Source organism: Hordeum vulgare, chromosome 6H, assembly GCF_904849725.1.
Source record: "Hordeum vulgare subsp. vulgare chromosome 6H, MorexV3_pseudomolecules_assembly, whole genome shotgun sequence".
In the NCBI taxonomy this organism is placed as follows: Eukaryota; Viridiplantae; Streptophyta; class Magnoliopsida; order Poales; family Poaceae; genus Hordeum; species Hordeum vulgare.
Window position 1 is genome coordinate 9,428,426 of NC_058523.1, and position 24,053 is coordinate 9,452,478.

The window sequence follows — 24,053 nt, forward strand, 5'->3', positions numbered from 1 at the left end:
CATGGGCTAGAGCGTTGGGTATCTAGGATCATCATTCAATTTGCACATCATTTGGATACCTGGGATCAACAGTAAAAAAGAGGCTCCTTACGCTAAGTAGTAAGAACTAGCAGAAAGAGGCTCTTTACAAAGGATCATCAGTACCAACAAGTAGAGAGAGAACCGGGAGCCTGGATAGGCCAATGGTTGAGTGCGATATGCGGTTTGCTATAGCGGCAAGACTTTCTGCACAAGAGAAGATGCAAGCTATGTAATGCATACTATCTCTCCTATGTGAACTCAATGTTTTTAACCAGCTTCGTGCCTTTTTCAATCACCATGCTTAAAGAACATGTTTGGACATACCCATCATTTATATCACTTATACGGATGACGTACATGCAAGCATATGCTTACACAGCATTCATGCATCCTTGCAACTGCAATCGATAAGAGAGTTATTTAAGCTGTACGACGCTTAGTGTACCCACCAATTTAGTGTAAGTACATCACTTAATTTTCGTTACATCAAAATTATTAGTTTATAAAGCTTTAATATGATGTATAAGTTCCCACGTTCACTTCATTATAAGCTTACAACTGCATATGCCATCTAATCAATGAGTACATACTATAGTTTTCTTTATTTTTGCCTGCAATTTAATTGTCTGTTTCTTGAACAGAGGACCAGATACATGGTGGTTCCAGGTTTACAAGGATAACGATCCAAACCGAAAAGAGCATACACCGTATGATAGCTATTTGTCTCTCACTTGCTCTATGTAACAAACTTATTATTTGACTTATTTAAGTGATTTATTCCAACCACGTTGATACCTCAGTTGTGTGAACCAAAAGTCTAAATTGCAAAGTCCCTTCGACCTGAATTGCTAAAGAAGAATGAGGTGTCACAATGAATGTATTGGGTAATCCAGTTCTCGACATACTAAATTGCAAAAATCATATAGTAGTATTGCTACTTATAGTGGTCTGATCGAAAATCATCCCTTAAATAGTTTTAATTTAGCTTTCATTGTTGTCATTTTTCATAGGATATATAAGTTGTTTTAAAGAAGTCATCATGTCTTCAAGTCACATAGTTTTTTTTTACAAGAACACACAGAAGATCTACGCGGCAGAGCGGAAGATAAAAAAATTACATAGGCTTTGATAGTTGTAGTGTTCTAACCATATTTTCCTATGGATATTATGCACTCCATTTAACGAATTTGTTGTTCTGAAGTTTCCTAGATATTTCCCTATTACTCTCCCTATTTCTTAAAAACCATTTCACAAGGACTAATTTCTTCTCTTACAATTGAAAATTATATACTTAAAAACTATGCTAGATAACTTATTCCTCGGTAGAAAATATGTTTATCATAACTTTTAGATTGTACTTATCAACACTACATTAATTACTATTATATTATATATACTCCCTCTGATTCAAATTAATTGACACACACTTAGTACTACTTCTATAATTCAATTGGAGGGAGTATTACTTTTGCTTGGACCAGTATCCTACGTGAAGAGAGACGGGATACTAATTAAACATAGGTATGTACCTATTGTGCGAATCCAGTGGTATATGTACTACATGATGTAAGAAATGGGTATTATGCCCAATGTTGCCCCATTCACTAAATAGTGAAAACTAGCATTCACTATCGAGAGCAACAACTTTACCCTACATCACGTAAAATAGACTTGACCAGTCGGCGCTTGAAGAGCTAATCAAAATATAATACTAATGGATGAGCAATTACAAATTGAGATGATTTATCAATATATTTATGGCCACTCCTTTCCTATTTACAACATACATACAGGTTTGTTAGCCATTCACTCATGCACAAGATGTCTATATGTTGTTTGTCTAATTACTGCCATAAAACGGCGATTGTTTTCTCGAAACATGGATGCACTAGATATATGTTTCCCACTCATTGAACTTTTGTCAAATATAATATGCATTATATATTTAATACCAGGTCAAATAATTAGTACATGTCATTTACTTTTAGGCTGCTATGATAATTTGCATTTGTGCAGTTTAGGATATATCAAAAATCTATCTTTAGGTTTCTATGATATCTATATTTATAATAGAACTGCACGGGTTGACAACTAGTATTAAATAATTTTTTAAATACTCATATCTTCTAAACCGTAACATCAAATATAACATGTTAATAATTTTAAAAATGTTATATAGGATGCAATCTTAATCAATAATGCATTATCCGTTTGTTTTCAAACCGGTACTCATTTGGATTATGGATCAACATGTCAGCAAAATCTGGATTAGAGACGAAATTGAAGATCACTTGACCGTTTCTTTATACATATTAAATATACATGCAAGCCCTATTTAAATAAAAGACCTATGGAATCTTGAACTACGTTTTTGTAGGCTAATATCAACTTTGTTTGGGTCGTAGCTACAAATACTGAAATTGTAGATCACTTTTTGTAAATTAAGAGTGTGTAATATTTTTTTTTCCGTTGCAACGCACGGGTCCTTTTGCTAGTTAGTAAGATTACCCTCTTCCTCTCTCTCGCACTGGGATGGATCCGACCAGTTAATCATCCCAGCTGCGGTATTTTTCTACTTACCAATAACCATTGTTATCTTTTATATACTTCAATTGCTATAATTTTGTGCATAAGCTAAACTTCCATTATCTAATTCTCATCGTGTATGTGTATCGTTTTTACATAATACTATATATGCATGCTCAACTAGCCAAGTTAAGAAAAAGCTTGATTGGTGATGCATGAGAATTTGCGTGTACATCCACTAGTGGTGTACTGTGTGTATTATTCATTAATATGGAGTATCGCTAGTTTAGAAATTTGTTTGTATTATTTATTAATATGGAGTATAGCTAGTTTCTCCCGGAAAAAAAACGAGTATAGCTAGTTTACAATTTTGAACCGATGTACCTTCCCATATGCATATAGGTTATCAAGGTGGACATGATTAACACGACTATTGAAGAGATTCTTAATAAACCTTTTATACATGGCGAACGCTAGGTGAAGGACAATGGGCTCTCGGCATCTTCCGTCCTACAAGGTGTAGCAAAATGCCCACAATGTCAGATGAGCCGTCGACAAGGTTGACAAGGCCTTGTCAAATCCCACGTCATATTTTTTTTTAGAAAAAGAGGGTTACCTCCAGCCTCTGCATCAGCACGATGCATACGGCCCCTTTATTGCAAAAAAGAAACGGTTCATATAGTCTCCGATAGTACAATAAATCTGAGATAAAAAGGAAAAAGAGCCACAACCGGCCAAAATAGAGCTAGATGCCTATCCATCTATCCTATTACTGGACTGTCATCCAAACCGGTTGAAGATATCCCGCGATACCATCTCCCATCGGATAGACCCAGTAACCAAAGGCTCCCTGGTGTCCGCAGGGGTGAGTAATGACCACGTACGGATCAAGGCCGCCGCTCTGTGAAGTACCTGTAGAAATTGTATATTGATACATCTGTTAAAAACCACATCAGTCCTGCAATTCCATATAGCCCAAAGAAGTGCACAAACTCCTATACGAATTTGTTTTGCAATCGTCTTGTCAACTCCATGAAACCACGTTCCAAATAACGTGTCGATGCTATCTGGAGGCCTTATGTTAAAGGCTATATGAATTGTGTGCCACATAAGTCTGGCAAGTGGACATAGGAGAAAGAGGTGTGTAATATTCTCATTATTATCACAGAAGCTACATTTAGTGCTACCGCCCCCCCCCCCCCTCCCAATTTCGTTTAGCCAAATTATCCTTAGTGAGGATCACCCTCTTGTGTACAAACCACATGAAGACTTTGATCCTTAAGGGAACTTTGACTTTCCAAATATTAATAGATTTGGGGATGATGGTAGTGTCTATAAGATCAAGATACATTGGTTTTACCAAATAAACTCCGTTATTCGTGAGCTTCCAATGTACCCTATCCGATTCATGTGATAATTGGACATCCATGAGTCTCCTCACCAAGTGGAGCCAGTCATCCCAACGGTGCCCTATCACATGTAAAATAGGGAGAATTTCACTTCCCGGCCTCTGCACCAACTAGGGATGCATACAGCCAGATTAGTATGAATACCAAGCGCATGCCCAACCACTGAGCCAAGGCTCTCTTTGCAATAAATCTCATGTTTGAAATGGCAAGTATATTGTGGCAAGCAAGACAATTCCCTTCATCAAGAATGAAAAATCATGACAAAAAGCTAACCCTAGCAAGGATTTGCCATGATTGCTGAAAGAAATTGTCATGCTCGCGACAACATAACTTCAAATCCTAGATGTTAAATTTGTCATGCTTATAAATATGAGATCTGATTTGTAGCAAAATCAGATTAATAAAGCTCGATATTTTCCCCTAAACAATATTCCGCATACAACGCATGGAATAGGAGGACTTGGTCCGTCCGCAACTTCTAATTAGCAAGAGCTTATGTCTTTCTAATCCAAAATGCCATGTTCAGTTACAGTTTTTTATGTTTTTGCATCAACCAATGGTGTTTTCAGGATCCAGATCCACCAGTTGGAGTCTAGGCTTGGGAGATTTTTCCTATTTTTGAAGATCACCAGGTACAATTTAAATTGGAACCAGGAATGCATCATCCATGATCCATCACAGAACTAGGGTTCAAAAAAGAAAATGAGAAACATAGTAGAGAGCAGGTGGCTGATTCCTCCGCGTCACCGGCTTCTTCAGCGGTGGCTGATTTATTAGATTTCAGTGCATGTGCGTATTCTTGTTCTTTTCTGCTATGATCTGCACATGATTTCTAGCTAGCTTTGCCTGCTTGCTTTGCTTGCACTCGAGACAGGGCACAACAAGACCACAGACATACCCGCCAGATAACTAGTTTAGAATAGTACATTACGGGTGAGCAATCATGGCACATAATCTAGGTAAACATCTTCTGCATAAACAAATTTGAGTTATTGGAGGTACACCGTACACCTACGACGAGTGTCAATCATGATTGCTGCCGGCACCCATCTTCCGCGTCGTCATAATATATATAACAGTACCAACTACTTCTTCTGTATGTAAATAATTATAGTTGTGAAGAACTAGGTACGAAGGGAGTATTTTGCTGGATAGATTGGAGTTGAATTGAAGATTTGTGCTGGCAATGCCATGTGGACTGCCAATCAGTGAGGCCACAAGGGATGGTGGTATGATTCTGGATCTTCTCTGGGTCCCATGACCACCCACCTGACGGCCGGAATTATTATTAGCTCCCTGCGGCATCGATCTGTCGCATCTCCCGTTGCTGACATGCCACCAGGAAGAAGAAGAAGCAGCAGTTATGCCATCAGGAAGAAGAAGAAGCAGCAGTTTCCTTCCTCTGTCGCCATGCATACCGGTTCTTGTTGCCCTGATGCATACATGTATATGCTGGTTGATTTTCTGTTTAGTTGTGTGTTCGATGCTTCTATAAAGGAATAATAGTGTTGTGCTCAATGCTAGATAATTCTTCTAGAAAAATCATTTCGAATTCACATGTATTCGCAATAGATTAGCTAGTTTGGTTGATGGATAGTTTATTTTTCATTGTCCCAGGACACTAGATACTGTAGATGCTAAGTTCATGTGATTTCATCTGAAAATACAGTTCCCTGGAAAATAAATCTAAAAAACTTTTTCGCATGCAAACCTAAGTAGTGTCTACAGCTAGGTTTGTCGCCGAAGCATTTTGCAAAGCCAGCAGTTTAACGGGAACAAAGATACATGCGTGAGTAGAACTCAAAAATTTGATTCGATGAACGGATACTAGAATTTGCACGAACTCGCAGAAAGTATATATTATTTTTTTCCTTTTCATTTCGTGCCATGTCCAGTTACAGAGTATGTTGCATCAATATGTGGTGTCGCAGCACCGGCAAGGCTGATAGCCTGGACCAAACTGACATCTCGATGTATATAGCCATATCTTACAATGTAGATTCATTCTTTTTTGCTTTATATGTTATCCGTAACAGAATTTTTTAAAAAGACTTATGTTTAGAAACAGAGGAAGCATGTGCATTTTCTCCATGCATGTGCTGATGATTACATTGCCAGCGAGCTGGCGCCCGAGACTGGGCACAAGACACAAGTCCACATACATATCTGTCAGTTACTTAGTTTAGAATAGTGTATTATTGGCGAACAATTATCGCAGAGAATCTACACCACTCTTGCATAGACAAACTAATGGGGATTATTTGATAAATAAAGAAATTATTGGGGCAACAGTCATAGACAAGACAAGTGTCTATGATGCCGACCTCAATCCCAGGGAGAACATTTGATGGATAGAGAGAGGAAGATTGGACTGCAAGCTTTGAGCTGGTAGCCATGTGGTGTGCCTAGCTAGCTAGCAAGATGGGCACTGCGAATCAGTGAGGCCACGGTGGATGATTATGATAAGATTCTGGATCTTCACCTACCTCTACCTGTCTCCCTGACCACCCACCCCCACTTGACGGCAGGAATTATTTGCCGCCCGCGACAACTATCTGTCTCTTCCAACTGTTGCTGACATGGCACCAGGATGATGCTTCCTTCCTCTGGCCCATGCCACCGGTTCTTGCCCTGATGCATGCACACTCCGTGTACTTCCTCCGTCTCTAAATATATATATTTTTAAAGATTTTACTAGAGTTTTAAAGTGTGTCTATATACATCCGTATATAGTTTCGTAATGAAACATCTAAAAAGGCTTTTATTTAGGAACGGAGGGAGTATGTTGAAAGGTACTTGCCGCACGTCCTGTGTGGCATCCACCCAGGTCAATCCGCACGCCCACGTTCGGGCGTCTCAACCCGCAGCCCGCACGATCGGTGGATGGGCCGGTCATCCGCACAACCCTGGCATGCCACCGCACTGTCCTTCACGTTCGGTAGTTGCCATGCAGCGAAAGTTGTTGCCATGCAAACGAACAGCCGGAAGAGATGGAATGAAAAGCAGTTGCCATCCCACCTTGCTGGCAGTTGCTATCCGAGTGGCTGGGTCGGTCGCCCGCACGACCCTAGCTTCCCACCACGCTGTCCTCCACGTTCGGTAGTTGCCATGCAGACGAGCAGCCAGAGAAGATGAAATGAAGAGCACTTGCCATCCCACTTTGCTGGCAGTTACCGTCAATTTCCATGATAGTTGTCATGCAGATTGAACAACAACTATGCACATGTAGTTGCCATGCAGTAGTGGAGGGGGAGCGCGCGGCGTGCGGGCGCAACAGTCGACCCTCCACATGCAGGCCTGGCACTGCAAGCAATCCAAGAGACAGTGAGCATGCGGGCGAAGAGGATGAACGTTCACACACCGACCCGGTCATACATGACATATAAAATTTGCCAAAATTAGTGTAACCCAAACGAACGAAGATTCATGCATATAGACGGCTTGCAAACGTTCACATGTGTGGGCGTTATCTTTTCCCTTTCAAAATTAGTATATATAGTTGTTTGTGTCCTGCAAACAAACTCTACATACGTACCCACGGTTGGATCATGTGTTACCATGTGGTCTAGTGGCATGCAAAGATTAGCAATTTGTACTACCAACAAACTCAATGCAAAACACAATCCAACTAATTTGTACTATTAATCCTTTTCTTTTTTTGCGGGAAAGAGGAAGATTTCTATTACCTCAAGGAGGCAAATCGCCATACCATTACAAGAATATTGGTTAAGCCTGAACCCAGCCAAACAGCAGTACGGGGATATTTCTAACATATGCAGCGAGCTCATGACTAACTCTATTTTTCGAACGACTATTAGCAGTAATAAAAATCTCCCTAAGGTCATCCATGACCATCTTCTTGATTTCTTCAACGAGTACTTGTAATTTCGACCTGTCCACGAACGTGGCCCTTACCATTTTGTTACTGTCACAGCCGATCCCTTGAACTGTGGTGCTGGATACAAGACGGGGACCAATCTCCTTTAGTATCCCGTGGAGAAGATGGAGACCCTCCGGACCAACTCTACCGAGCTCGGTAGCGTCACCAACGACCACTGCTTCGTCTTCCCTCTCAACCTACACCATGCCCAGGGCCGGTCCTATGATTTCGGGGGCCCGGGAGATAGAAAAGAAGCTTCCCAAAAAGATTCTAGTAATTTTGCACACAAGATCTTTATCAATGATATCTATGAAAAGAGAATCAGATGCATATCTTCTATGAGATCATGTCGATGCGGGGGCTAATGTGCATGATGTAGCTGCATCTTGATAGGACTCGTTGAGGGCGGTGATGGGTCATTTTTGACCGGGACCAACATGATATCAAGAGTTTGTCGCCACAACGAGGCACTAGAGATCATCAAAATTACATTTATCCATTTGCACCCAAATTACGTGGAAACATGGTGACAGAGCACACACTAAATTTTATGTATGAAGAAACTGAATGGGTGAAAAAACTTTTTCCTATATACGAAACTTATAGAAGCAAAATAACAATTAGAATCACACTTATGAATATTAACACCAAAGTAGAACAGTCAACTCTCAATTCATAATACAGAATGACCATAGTGCACATCCATGTCGTCAGTCTGTCGTCATCGTGTGTGCTGCTCTTGGCTCTCCGCTACGATATTTTTCTTTATGGACACCACACATATACTAAATTTGATATGTTTATTTTTCTTATCGAGATACAATATTAGTTTGCTATGCTTGTAAAATAAAAAAATAGATTTATTTTACAATAAAAAGAAAGACATATTAGTTTGTCAGGGTTGTAATGCCAGGCAACACGCAAGCATGTCAATTAATCACCAAGCTTCTTCTTTCTTTTAATTTATAAGTTTTGTACAAATGTGCTCGTCTCCCTCCTCTAGCTTGGTGTGGCCTGCCATTACTTTTTCTTACACATAACCCACCATTACTTTTTTCAGGGAAAGCCCACCACCACTTAACCCCACAATTTAACAAAAGGAAACAAAGGCCCAAAGCCCAAGTAGCTAAAAGAAACACCGTTTCAGCTTTCTTCTTCCTCGAGCCATACCGCAGCTACTCTCTAACTGCTCTAATGGCATCTTCGGCAGATTGGGGGTTGGGTGCTCACACGTACCTGAGTTGGGGCCCCCTCAGGTTCCGGGGGCCCGGGACGGCCGCCCCTCCCCCCCCCCCCCCCCCCTCAGGGCCGGGCCTGACCATGCCACACAACTTGACATTGGGGCCTCCTTCTGCCTTGATCCGCTATATGTCTCCACTGCTAAGGATGTTGTTGTCAGCAACAAATGCAACGCAAGTGGTGGCGGCGGGCCGGGGTGACGCAGATTGTATCGCCGTCTACTTTTATCGGCTAAAGGCATCGACGATGACTTGCTCACACTTCTGCCAGGATGAGACGTGCTCATCCCATGCCAACGACATCGTCAAGGGGGTCGACCAGAATGTTGTACCAGTGATCCACGGCGAGGAACTATCCATTAGAGTTCTAGTGGACTACTCCATCATTGGAAGCTTCACGATGGGTAAGAGGTGGACGGCGAGATCAAGGGTGTACGCGACCGAGGTTATCTATGCCAGTGCAAGGATATACCTCTTCAAGAATGCCACAGGCGTCCGGGACACAGCCACCAGCCTCGTAGTCCATGAGTAGTAGTCCTCCTATGACCATGCCTACATAGCTACGAATGACATCCGTCGGGTTTGGTTATGGGTGGAGCCATCTCATACCCTTACCCGTCAACCCAAAACCGTACCCATCATCCATACACATATCCGTTGATGGGTATAATTTTTTTCCATACTCGTCACCCGTGAGGGTAAATGGATACCCGCGGATAAAATTTCTCAGGTTTGAAACACGTCAACTTGAGTACAACATAGTCATAAACTACAAATCATAATAATAATTTATAAACAACACTTCCTAACTGAAACACATACTCATAAACAACAACACATTCTGGATGTTGGCTAGTTGGGGGATTTATGTACTTATAATACGTCTAATATATGGATAAATAATATTTAATGCCTAATTTCTAGATTATATGCGGGTATATGGGTACACGGGTATGGGTTATACTAAACCATACCCTACCCACTATACCCGATGGGTATTGAAAATTTTCCATTTATGTACCCACGTGTATTTGTTTGGCTCATACCCTTGCCTTAATAGAATTTTTATCCACAAGGTACACGAGTGATGGGTACCCATTGCCATCCCAGCACAGCTTCACAGTAAAAAAGAAAAAAATGTTGTAGCAATTCATTTTCTTAAAGGTGGTAGCACAATGTACATGTGCTTTTAGACGATGAAATAAAATGTCACTTTTATTGCCTCTGCATCTTGCAATTGCACACAATCAAACTTTATTCCTGACAACCGGTGACTTACCATACGTACCAATTAGAGAAAACCCTGTTCGCCGCATTTTACGGCAAATAGGGGAGGCTCCGCTCAACCCCCGGGAAGATTTGGGCCGGCCCAATTTGGGTTACCATCGATTTTCAAAACCTTCTAAGAGGTTCTTGAACCGGTTTTAAGATTTTTTATTGATTTTTTAATTTTCTATATTTGTTTCTTTCTTTACTTTTTTTTTTACTTTCTATTGTTTATTCTTTTTTTATTTCTTTTTAAGGTTATTTTATAAACTAAGTTCATGTTTGAAAATATTTTTAAAATTTCAAAAATGTTCTTCTTTCATAAAAATGTTCTAAAATTAAAATGATTGCAGTTTTTTTCACAACTTATGAAAAATGTCAAAACTTGTTCGGAACATATTTTAAATTCCTGAACAAATTTTGAGAACAGGAACATAATAAAACATGAAAATGAGAACATTTTTTAGGATTACTGGACATTTATTAAAACACGAACATTTTTTAACTTCTAATCAAAACTTTGTAATTACTGAAAGATGTTTTGAAACACGAGTATTTTTTGAAATTCCCGAAACAATTTTTTTAACAAATTTGTGAACAAAACTTCAAAGGAGAACATTTTTTTGAAATTTTGAAAACTGAAACATTTTAGAAAAAATGAAAGAAAAGATAAAAACGCGAATATTTTTTAAATATCTGAGCTTTTGATGAAAAAATAAAAATGAATTCAAAAACGGAAAGAAAATAGAAAAAAAAAAGAAAACAAAAAAACGAAAAGCGTTTAGATCTCTAAGACTTTAGTGATCTACTCTTAGTGATCCAAACACTGATATTGTTTTTTACAGAGGGAGTATTTTATTGTTTTTAGAATGTTCTAGTATTAGTGTATTATGTTGTCAATTTCCAATGTCAGTATGATAAACCATGTTATTATTGTTCACACGAGACTTCAATTCTGGGTCATGTACATATTTGTCGGTTGAGATATACATAACAAGGATTGTCATGATACATGAGTGACTTTTACTTTTCATGACCAATTCTTATTTTACTCTTAAGATTTTGTAAGGAAAAATAAGCCACATTGGGACATCAATGCAGTTAATCCGTATTTCTGGAACAATTGTATCTATATATGTCAGTGAAGAACTATGGTGCCATCAAGGATGGGCAGAGCAATACCGACAGGGCTGAACTTGCGCTCGGGCTTTTTCAGATTTAACAGCCACTTTCAACATCATGGTTCTGTTGTTCATCAGCAATTGATTAAATTCAGTTTCATGCTTGTGTGTATACATAGACACTGTCCTTCTGCAATTGTACGTAGCCTGTGAGACAGTATGGAACCAACTGAAATTTTCAAAGAAAACAAACTTCTGTAAAAATTGATTTGATTGATGTAGTACATATACAGCTCTAGCTTTGCATATCATGGCATCTTCCACTAGCTCAACTACAACTTTTTGGAAGACCTTGACAATGAATAGACATAATAAAAATGAAAAGGGAAACAAAGATAGCGGGAGTGAGGAGAAAATCAGAAAGGAAATTACACATATATGTATATGCTATCAAAAATATGATCTTTCTGTTTTCATTCTACATCGAGGCGACGTAGGCCTGGTTATAGGAGGAGTCCATCTCGTGGGCGACGAGGCTGGTTACAGTGACACGGGCGCTGGTGGCGTTGTTGAAGAGGTACACCCCAGCGTTGGCATAGATGGCCTCGGTCGGATACACCCGTGACGTCACCGTGGACCTCCCGCCCATTGCAAAGCTCTCTACGATGGAGTGGTCCACCAGCACCCTCACTGACAGGTCCTCACCGTTCAGCACCGGCACAGTGTTGCCAACAACCCTCTTGACAATGTCATTGGCACGAGACGAATGCGTCTCGTCATGGCAGAAGTGTGTGCGCATGCCTCCATCGAGGCCCCTCGATACATAGAAATAGACGGAGGTCCGCTCCGCATCACCACCGTGGTGCCTGGCATCGGCGAGCACGAGCAGGCCGAAGGGTCCGAGAGCGCCTCGGCCCGCCGCCCCGCCACTGGTGCTACAATTGTAGCCGACGTCGGCCTCGTTGGCTGCGGCGACATCTAGCTGGTCGATGTGGAATGAGGCCTCGATGTCTAGTTGAGTGGCACGGTGAAGGCTGAGCGGGAAGACGGAGCCGTGGTTGATGGTGACCCGGCTGAGGTCGGTGGAGTTGGTCCGGAGCGTCTCCACCTCCCGCACCGGCCATTGCAGGAGGTTGCTTCCCGTCTTGGTGTCCAGCACCACCGTCCGAGGGATCGACTGTAACATTAACATTATACAACATTGATTAACAATTGATAACTACTCAACAAAGTATCATAGGTATCAATCATTGACAATAAAGAAAATAATCCTAGGTATCATTCACCGTCTGAGCGGGAAGAATTGCTAACTAACAGTGGGGTAAGCAGACAAAGACAACCCTTTTCCTTGTCTAATCATAGTTTAGTTGGTACTAACAGAAATTATTTAGTATTTAGTTTGTTGTTAGTACCAAGTTCCCAACATTTTCCTGCCACTAGACCACATGCTACCACATGATTGATTCAATGGGTATGCCGAGTTTGTTTGTGGGACATGACCTTTTTCTTCTTTTATATAAACTATAAACCCAGTTTGGTTCGTGCTAAAAGAAATTGTTATCAACAAACTTGCACCAGCAGGTTACCAAACTTGGTATCCCAACAGCAGCCTGCTACTATCTTGAGCTGTATGCAAGCTCAAGGAAGCTAACAGACACTTGACAACGAGATGACAGCAAACATTGCTTTAGATGCGATGATGTTATCTATCCATGATTTATTCTAAGTGGCTGCTATTATCATTTGCATGCTTTGGCCATGGCCCACCGGGCCTTGCCATATGCCGACGTGTCTATGGAACCCAACAAAAAGTGTTTGCAACGCTCCTAACCATGCAAATGAAATTACTCACAAAAGCAACAATTTTTTTCTTAAGAATCAACTACTGGAGGTTAATCAACCGTACCAATTGATGTAACCATATTTGCACAACAAGAACGTGTTGAAAGGGTCAAGTACCTGGAGCGACGCCCATCCCTTGGCGACGTCGGCGCGCTCAGAGTCGGTCTCGCCGACCCACCCCCATAGCACCCGCCGCTTCTTTGCTGGATCGTAGAACGTCTTAGACGCGTAGAACTTTCCCCAGTCATACCTCAGCCCGACACCAACATCGGCGTCGGTGTCCAGTGGGGTCCACATGTTCTTTGCCGCGTCGTATTGCCCCAACGCATAGTAGTCGTGCCGGTCATCGTCCGAGCTCTCCTTCATCACGTGCAAAACACCGTCGCCCGCATTCATGGACGCGGCCGCCACTGCCTCTGTCATATCGATGCCCCTTGCACCGCCAACCGGGTATAAATCGATGCACTCCCACATGCCCGTCCCCGGTACACGGTGAAGCAACCCGGGGACAAGCTCATAATCGATGAAATCCTTGGTCTTGTAAGCCATCACCATGCCGGCATGGCGATCATCCTTGGAGCCGATAACGAGCCGCCATGTGTCGTCGGAACCATCAAACCATGCAGTGGTCGGGTCCCTGAAGTCCTTCTCCCCGACGCCCGGTGGCGGGTACATCACCGGGTTGTTGTCATACTTGGTCCAGTTGATGAGCAAAGGGTCGGAGGGGTCGGTCGGAAAGGCCAGGCATTGGACCTGGACCGACGCGTTTGTGGAGCCGGTGTAGAGCATGACGATGCGGCCGTCGGGGAGGACGGTGGCGGAGCCCGACCAGACGCCGTTGATGTCATACCATTGGTCGGGGGACATTGCGACGGGGAGGTGGCGCCACCGGAGCAGGTCGCGGGAGGCGGCGTGACCCCACGCGATCTTGTTGCCCCAGATGGCGCCGTCCGGGTTGTACTGGTAGAAGAGGTGGTACCATCCCTTGTAGTACACGGGACCTGCATTTGCATTTTTGCAACAAAGAAGTGAGTTTTTCATGTAGTTTCTAACAAGATTGAGGAAAGTGAAAAGTTGTCATCAATTTCGTTACTGCAACAAAAGAGGAAACTCCGAGATGCGTACCGTTGGGGTCGTTCATCCAGTTCTTCTCGGGCTGGAAGTGGAATCCCGTGCGCTGCCACTGGAGCATGGCATTGCTCCACGGGAACGCATTGCCGCCAGCGTCGGCACCAAGCATGCCGCCGTGTGCACCGGCGCCGGACGTCTTCTCCGAGACGCCGGACTCAGGCCCCCGGCTGCTGGTGCACGACGGCGCCGCGTCAACCTCGGCCGGGTGGCCGGACATGACGATGCCCGACGCCGGCAGCTCGCTGGCAAGCCTGACCCCGGCGAGCGCGGCGACAGCAAGGAGCACGGCGGCTAAAGTCATGAGCATTGCAGCGCACACCGGCCCGGTCCGGTCAGGGCGCGCGCGCCCAGCCTGGGCCTCGTCATCGTCCGGCAGCCGACCGTAGGACCACGGCACCGGCGCCGGCGTCGCCCCGCGGTCTCCGGCCTCCATTGACATGGGAAAAGACGGAGGAGAATCCAAAGAAGGGGGAGAGGAATTGGTGGGAGGACTGATCGATTATCACCTCTGCTAATCTTGACAAGAACGAGAAGAAGGTGTGCGCCTGCGCGTGTTTGCCGAGGAGCTCCTCCTTCCATCGGGTTGCCATTTATAGCCGCCACCCCACTGCCTCACCGGCGCACCCGGCGCGGCCACGTCGGCCGGCGGCGTGGCGGGCCCGGAGTGTCAGTGCTAATCATCATCATCCATCATCCAGGCCATGTTATCCAGCTCGATTATGATCACGGCCTGTCGCACTCACTCATTGTTCTCCTCAGAAACCAAACTTCTGCTCGTTGGCTGAGCTGGATACGTGTTGGTTTCTACATGTTCAGATCCTTCCATGCATGCATGTATGATTGTGTTGGGTTACTTGTTAATTAGCAAGAGACACGGTTGCTCTGTGGCCAGTTGGATTGGGCGGCCGGCCACGTCGGCTTAAACTCTTCTCTTCACATTGATTTTTTTTCTTACTACTATGGTGAGCTAGCATTGTTAGAGCATTTCTGGTCCATCTGCAAAGTTAGTTACCAAGGATTTATCAACAAAACATCTTTTTTATGTGAGAAACTTTCGATCTATTTCATAATTATTCATTGGGTGATTAATAATGGGGGGGGGGGGGGGTGTGGACCAGGGATGCTCTTATACCCACCGATTAATTAGGTAAGGCGAAAAATTTCTTGACATGAAATCAGTGCAATTTGGCAGAGTTAACAAACAGCTAATTTAGTGTCTCCACTATGTAGCAACCATTGGACGCTGTGGTGACGTCAACTGATGTCTGGCCTGACAAAGATAGTGCGGATCTCTCTCCTGAAGATGGATAAATGGTATGATGATGATGGCGAACTCTAAAAAATGTGCATTTGGTTTGCACTTTAGGTTTGTTGCACCGGCTGATGGTTCCGATACGTTATGTGGATGGATTGCCGATGACACCGATTTTAGATATGGTGAGTGAAAGCACTCTACATTATCGAGTTTGTAGGTATGAGTGACGACTTCGAATAAATTGTTGTATGTTCTTGTCAGACATTTATGAAATAATTAATAAAGATACTGTTGTAGATGCCGGGAGTTTAACCTCCTTTTCCAAAAAAACAAAAAGGAGCCATGTGTAAAGCCATAGATTCTGTTGAGAGAAAAAGGGGCCCGCAAATAATTCAGCGAGCCGAAACCGATGGGCTGCTCCTGGTCTCATGGCGGTCCCAGCAGCCAGCCAGCTAGCCGTAATCTACTCCTTCCGTGGTTACACACTCTTCCGCATACGAAAGCCTCCTTTTCTGCATCTCTAAACCAACGACGACGACAAACAATAGAAGATGGAGAGGATGTGTGTGTGGTTAAGCAATGCCGAGTGGCAGAGACCGTTTTGGTCATGACAATGCCACCGTTGCATTGCACACACTGGCTGCACGCCACACCCATACTCCTGCAATGAAGAGCCACGACGTGCTGACTCACCATTGTCGGCAAGAGATTCTAGAGGATGTACCTGAGCCAGTGGCTAGTTCAGCAAGCAACATGTATTGGTCCTGCACTCCTGCTGCTTCTGCATGCATGATGCTAACTACTATCAATAAGTAGCAATCGGTAGTAGGTTAGGCTCAACACATACTACTAATCAGTGAGAAGAAACTATGCAACATGGGTAATTAAATCTTTTTTTGGAGGGTGATCGTAATGGTGATGGATATATAGAGGAACCAACCAACCGAGAAGCTCCGGCAGATCCAGCGTCTACATCATCGCACGTACAATAATGCTCAACACGTACTGTATAGAGCTCTAGTGGAATTAGGATAGAGACCTTTGCGCGATTCATGCGGTGCATGCATGGCAGTTTAAGCATTTCGTCCAATTTTCTCCGAGTTGAATGGAACCTAGCTACTCCTGGCTGTGGATCACTCCACGTGTTAGGACTCCATCTGGCAGGTGCCATATCATGACACTCGACCAATGGATCACCGGGCCACAACGTGTCGGCAGAGCACTGCTCGTTGAAATTTGTACTGCAGAGATGCAAGCTCGATGATCCAGAATGTCCGAAATGATGCTGACAAGGACTAAGAACATGCATTTGATCGTGCATGATGCGGACGACAAGAAGCAATGGCGTGGGACGAATACTAGCTAGGTACGTGTAACATGCACAAAACGACCCATTCATTTGAAAAAGAAAAAACAAAACAAATATGTGAATCGATAGGTGAACAAATATAACCAGGGATGAAGAGAGATCCGCACCATCGAAAATGCAGGCCCATGTGTGTCACTGTCCTAGCTACCCATATATGATCGATATATGTCCTTTTGCATAAACTTAACACCATAAGAGCATGGTTAAGGCATTGACATGTCACTTATAGTTCATCTTATAACTAACATGTATAATATTTGGTTAAAAGAGTATACTACTTTTTAATTATATGGTCCACCATTTATTCTCACAAAATGTTTAGGAGCACGTACTAAAGCTAGTTCTTAACTAAGAGGCCGCATACCTTCTTTCTTCTCTTTTTTTTTTCTTCAACTAAGAAAAATATATATACTACTGTATTCTTTATAGCCAACTGACTCAACTCTATTGTATTTGCTCTAACAATTCTTGCGGTATTATCGACCCATCAACATCGACATGGCAATAATATTATCCTAGGGGTCGGATTTATCCACTCCACCTAATTCAAGCGGCCCAAAATTTGTCGAACCCAACCCCTGGCCATGAGAGGCGCCAATTTTCGCTCCGCCTTGACGTGCGCCATTCGGTCAGTACACGCATCCATGCACTTTTGCTCCTCCTTACACTTTACTAGATGACATGTCAGCGAGATTTGTATCCTAGAGGTCGTCAGCCGGCCGACTAGTTGCCCGATTGATGATTAATTGGGAAGACGGAGTAGCTACGATTTGATAATGAAGCTGGTCACGGAATTGAAAAGGAAAATAATCCACTTAGTTGATCCTATTGCATAACCACCTCCACCTATAATCGTGATTACTCGCCCTCCTAATCGTGATTTCTGGACCACGCTTACCCCATACAAACATTGTTCTTTTGGGTTTAGTGCAATTTTTATGTGCTCCTCGCTATATCTAGCTTAAACATGCATATGGACTACATTTGGCAAATCAAAAACAGGAATGTGGATTCCTTGAAGTGAGAATAAGGCCCCACAAATAATTCAGCGGACCGAAACCGATCGGATTCTCTTGCACTGTCAGCATGGGCAGTCATGGAGGTCCCTCCTATGTTATGCTCTTAGTACGTACCCTCGTAGAACGAAAGCCTCTCATTTTCCTCTCCGCATCACCGAACAAAGCCACGGAAGAGGGTAGCACGGATCATCCATGATGGATGGATCACGGATGAATGGCTGTGTGCGTGGTTAAGCTAGCAATGTATGGTGGTGGCAGTCCGTGTCCTCAATTAGCGGCAATTCCAAGCAGTGGAGTGCAAGCCGTACGTAGCCTTTCATCCATGGCCGCCATTTCAGCTTCCAAGGGGTCGCTACAATTGAGAAGCATTCTCGTCGCTGCAAAAATGACAGCCTCATGTGAATTTATATTATATACAAAGCCAACGATGCGGTTAGACTTAAATCTACATGAACTATACCTCAGCCTAGACTAACACAAGCTTAGACTTAAATTCAAATATTCATAAATGTGACGTCATTTATTTTCCCCTACACAAAATAATACTCCCTCCGTCCGGAAATACTTGTCCTAAAAATGAATATAATGAATGTATCTATAACTAAAATAAGTCTAGATACATTCATCTCTAGGACAAGTATTTTCGGACGGAGGGAGTACAAAATTCGCTACACTTATTTTGATACGGAGGTTGTATGTTCTCATAATAAAAGGTCAAGGAATTTTCGATGTAACTTAACTTTGAAAAAATTCTAGTCTGTGCACTGCGCAGGACACTTTGTTTGTACTACTAATAACAGACATAGCATAATTACTATAGGACTCTCGTGTACTCCTGTCCCCTTGGGCAAGAATTCATGGTCTCTCCTACAATTTGCCTTGCATGCAGGCACTCGGTGCGCCGCATGCACCGTTCACATGGAGTGTCTTGGTATTCCAGTGACAATCAGCGAGGTCCTGACTCACGATTGTCGGTGAGAGATAGAGGGACAAGAATTGTACAGGGATGCATCCATCTTGACGTACCTACCAGAGCCAATCAGCAGCTAGCTAGTCAGGCCAAGGAACAATTTCTTTCTGAACTACAGTAGGTGGTATTGGGGGTCCTGTAGTGGCTTCAGCTACACACAATAACAAGAAAACAAACATGAATGGGTGGCAGATCAAATGAGCTATCCCTCCTGGATAAGAGGGATCGATTAGGAGCTATACTATGGGCTGGCCTTTAGGAGGCGCATCACATGTTACCTGATCACCGAGGATCAGATTCAATATTCACCACTGCACTAGTATATATATAGTGCAATAACGAAATATATATTTCCAATTTTGTCCGGATTGAACGGAACCTACTCTTGCTAACTGCAATCCACAACGCCCTACATGACAAGGTAACGACTTTTCCCAACAAATATTTGAGTGAACCGAAATTGATGGCTTCCTCGGATCCTTCCCTGCGCTGTTATCATGCCTAGGATATAAATGTGGCTGTTTGTGACGAGCAATTTTACGGTTAATGTTCTATCATCGAATTTGATGCTTATGACTCGTGTGTGAGTTATTTACGTAAAACCATCACATATAAAGCTAGGATAACAGATCGATACCACATTGAGGACAACTCTCACAGAAACTGACTAGTTGGGCCCGCTTGTCAGGCTGACATCGACTTGTTCTGCATGAGTTGTCCACAAAGTGGTATTGACTTGTTATCCTAGCCCTATAGGTGACGGTTTTGTGTAAATATCTGACTCATGTCATATATAAAACAGATGTTGCCCCTGTTACTCTCATTGCTTGTGCCTTTTTTCCTATGTCTATGTGTATACACACTGAGTTGTCCAACATCGTAGGGGGCAGAGGGAGGCAGGGCGTGGCGGCGGCGGAGATGGCCGGGTGTTGGAGACCAGATGAGTCCTTTGCCATGTCGCATGATCTCATCATCAATTGGGTAGTCTACCATGGCAGTGTGATCTCAAGCTCAAGTCGCCAGACTTTGGAACCGAATGTGGGCTTTGGAACCGAATGTGGGCGCATCAACGAGCAAATATAATAAGTGTAATAATGCAAAGGAATTTCGATATTGGCATATAGTGAGAGAGTTTAGGAGGGATCACACCACCAACGGTTAAAGGGTCGATTGCAACATTAGATCGCCATTATGGTGATTATGTAACTATTACAAGGTCTAGGCGTGGCCGTGCAATGTATGGTAAGAGAAGAAGAGATGCATGTGTGGCATGTGTGCTTGCTCGCTGCCACTGCCCTAGCCAAGCTGAGCTACACGCTAATCAAGAGATTAATCATCTACTCCCTCCGTCTTATATATTAGATGACACCCTTGTGACGACCACACAAAACTCCCTTAGCGACAGCTAGGGTTTAACATCCCTGCGGCGACTCTCCTGCCGTAGGTCCTCCGCCCGCCCTGGTTTGCCGTCGGCCCTCCGCCTGCGTCCTGCCCGATCCCGTTGCCTATTCCCCTTCGTCCTTGACGCCTCTGCGTTCTCGGCGGAGGTTCTTCTCCTGTGATGCGCCATGGCATCGGCACCGGATGCGTTCTCCTCGACAAACCTGGGTTCCCAGGAAAAGCAAGACGAGGAACTAGGTGATTTCTTCGAGAAGCTGGATCTCCATGAGGAAGAGTTCGATGATGTGATCGTGAAAGAGGAAGCTCCGGATCTAGCAGATGAGATTCCATGGCTTGCCCTAGCTAGGGTTCAAACATACAAGAACTTTAGTCAGGCTGCGTTTTTCAAGGATATGAGAGCTGCTTGGAACACGGCTAAACCCCTCAGATTCCGTCCCATCGGCGCCAACCTATTTGTGATCCAAGCCCAATGCCTTGGTGACTGGGACCGGATCATGTCCCAAGGACCGTGGCTATTCCGCAATATGGCTGTGATATTTGCTCCTTATGATGGCTACTCTGAGGCAACAGATGTTCTTATGGTTCATATGCCCATATGGCTCTAGATCCATAAGCTCCCGGATGGGTATTGCAGAGTGGATGTGGTTGAAAAACTACTGAGATTGTCAGGGGAAATTTTGGAAACAAGAATAGCAGGTAATTCCAGGGGTGATTACATCCGTGTTAGGGTGAAGCATGATGTCAGGAAACCCCTCACGAAATTTGTGAGCATTGTCAAAGGTAAGGTGAGGTCAGTCTATGCTGTCAGGTATGAGAAGTTAGCAAGGTTTTGCAAAGCTTGTGGTATTGTTGGTCATGATCACAAGGAATGTGGTAATGGCGTGTATGAGGAACGGGATCTCAAATTTGGTGACTATCTATATGCCGATCCCCCGGGGGAGTTCAAGGGCGACTGGGAACAGCCCGCTCTGACAAACCTATACCAGTCCCCCGTGCCGCCAAGGTGTCGACCTGCAAAGGTGTATCGCCCCTCGACAGGGAGTTGAAAGATACTACGTCTAGCCATGTTAAGAAGAACCTCCCGTTGGCCATGGAGGTGGATAAATTAGCTCGCAAGCGTCTACTAGTGGAACATGACGAAGTGGTGGAGCCTAATCAGGGTGGGAAACCTCTGTTGATTACAGATGGGAAGGACATGGCAAACCTAGAATCTCCAACAACCAGTTCAGATAGTAAACGTGCAAAGAAAGATGATGCTCAAACAGACTCGGATAATCTATCGGCGGGCTCCCAGGTGGAGCGCCGCCATTCCCAATGAGTCACTTATTCTGGAACTGCCGGGGGGCGGGGAACCGCCGGACAGTTCGTGAAGTTGGGGCTCTTGTAAAAGCCCACTCCCCAAGCTTTGTCTTCCTTCTTGAAACAAGACAAACCTGTGCGAAAATTGAGAGTCTCAGGTGGAGGTTAGGTTTAAAGGGTTTTAGTGGTGTTGACTGTATTGGTCATAGTGGTGGTTTGGCCTTGTTCTGGAAGGAATCCTATCAAGTCACTGTTTTAGATTCGTGCCAGCGTTACATTGATGTTGCTATCACTGATCAAGGATCAGGGAAGAAGTGGAGATCAACCTTTATTTATGGGGAGCCCCGTGTGGAGAATTGGCAATGCATGTGGGATCATCTGATCAGACTCAGGGCAGTGTCTAGTCTGCCCTGGATGGTGGGGGGGGGGATTTTAATGAAGCCCTTTGGCAGCATGAGCACTTTTCCAGGACGGCTAGACGTGAAAATCAAATGGAAGCTTTCCGGGATACCCTCGAACTATGTTAGCTGATAGATTTGGGGTTCTCTGGAGTGCCATATACATACGATAATGGTCGCCTGGGGCTTGGTAATACTCGGGTCCGTTTGGATAGGGTGTGTGCCTCGGATGATTGGAGGGATTTTTTTCCTTATGCTAAAGTGCAGCACTTAACTTCTCCAAGATCTGATCATTGTCCCCTATTCCTGCATCTGGAGGAGGTGGTTGACGAACGCTGGAAGGGGAATCCCAAGTATGAAATCATGTGAGAACGAGATTGCCGTCTTTCCCACGTTATCACGGCGGCTTGGGCCAAAGTGAAACCTTCTGGTGATCTGGGGAACGTTGCAGCTTCATTAAAAGCGGTCATGTATGATCTTCGTAAGTGGAGTAAGGAAAACTTTGTCATGTGGAGAAACAGATCATGAAGCTTCGCGGTGAGTTTGAGTCCTTGCAGCTCAATAATGCCGATCGGATGCAATTAAAAAGGACAATGTGTTGGAATTATGCCCTAGAGGCAATAATAAATATAGTTATTATTATAATTCCTGTATCAAGATAATCGTTTATTATCCATGCTATAATTGTATTGAATGAAGACTCATTTACATGTGTGGATACATAGACAAAACACTGTCCCTAGCAAGCCTCTAGTTGGCTAGCCAGTTGATCAAAGATAGTCAGTGTCTTCTGATTATGAACAAGGTGTTGTTGATTGATAACTGGATCACGTCATTAGGAGAATCACGTGATGGACTACACCCAAACTAATAGACGTAGCATGTTGATCGTGTCATTTTGTTGCTACTGTTTTCTGCGTGTCAAGTATTTGTTCCTATGACCATGAGATCATATAACTCACTAACACCGGAGGAATACTTTGTGTGTATCAAACGTCGCAACGTAACTGGGTGACTATAAAGATGCTCTACAGGTATCTCCGAAGGTGTCCGTTGAGTTAGTATGGATCAAGACTGGGATTTGTCACTCCGTGTGACGGAGAGGTATCTCGGGGCCTACTCGGTAATACAACATCACGCACAAGCCTTGCAAGCAATGTGACTTAGTGTAAGTTGCGGGATCTTGTATTACGGAACGAGTAAAGAGACTTGCCGGTAAACGAGATTGAAATAGGTATGCGGATACTGACGACCGAATCTCACGCAAGTAACATACCGAAGGACAAAGGGAATGACGTACGGGATTATATGAATCCTTGGCACTGAGGTTCAAACGATAAGATCTTCGTAGAATATGTAGGATCCAATATGGGCATCCAGGTCCCGCTATTGGATATTGACCGAGGATTCTCTCGGGTCATGTCTACATAGTTCTCGAACCCGTAGGGTCTGCACACTTAAGGTTCGACGTTGTTTTATGCGTATTTGAGTTATATGGTTGGTTACCGAATGTTGTTCGGAGTCCCGGATGAGATCACGGATGTCACGAGGGTTTCCGGAATAGTCCGGAAACGAAGATTGATATATAGGATGACCTCATTTGATTACCGGAAGGTTTTCGGAGTTACCGGGAATGTACCGGGAATGACGAATGGGTTCCGGGAGTTCACCGGGGGGGGGGGGGGGGCGCAACCACCCCGAGGAATCCCATAGGCCTTGGGGGTGGCACACCAGCCCTTAGTAGGCTGGTGGGACAGCCCAAGAAGGCCCTATGCGCCATAGGAAGAAAATCAAAGAGAAAAGAAAAAAAAGGAGGAGGTGGGAAAGGAAAGAAGGACTCCACCCACCAAACCAAGTAGGACTCGGTTTGGGCGGGGGAGACCTTCCCCCCTTGGCTCGGCCGACCCC

The 24,053-nt window shown here is 43.9% G+C and overlaps 1 protein-coding gene across 1 annotated transcript; it reads right to left on the bottom strand.

Annotated features, from left to right (window-relative positions):
• Positions 1 to 11,714: 11,714 nt before the first annotated feature.
• LOC123401239 (sucrose:sucrose 1-fructosyltransferase-like) lies at positions 11,715 to 15,223 on the bottom strand. Its single transcript, XM_045094989.1, has 3 exons — positions 14,429 to 15,223; positions 13,421 to 14,304; positions 11,715 to 12,638 (listed from the first exon to the last, which is right to left on the bottom strand). The coding sequence occupies exons 1-3, from the start codon at positions 14,871 to 14,873 to the stop codon at positions 11,940 to 11,942; spliced, it is 2,028 nt and encodes a 675-aa protein (XP_044950924.1). The 5' UTR covers positions 14,874 to 15,223; the 3' UTR covers positions 11,715 to 11,939.
• Between the last annotated feature and the right edge of the window lie 8,830 nt (positions 15,224 to 24,053).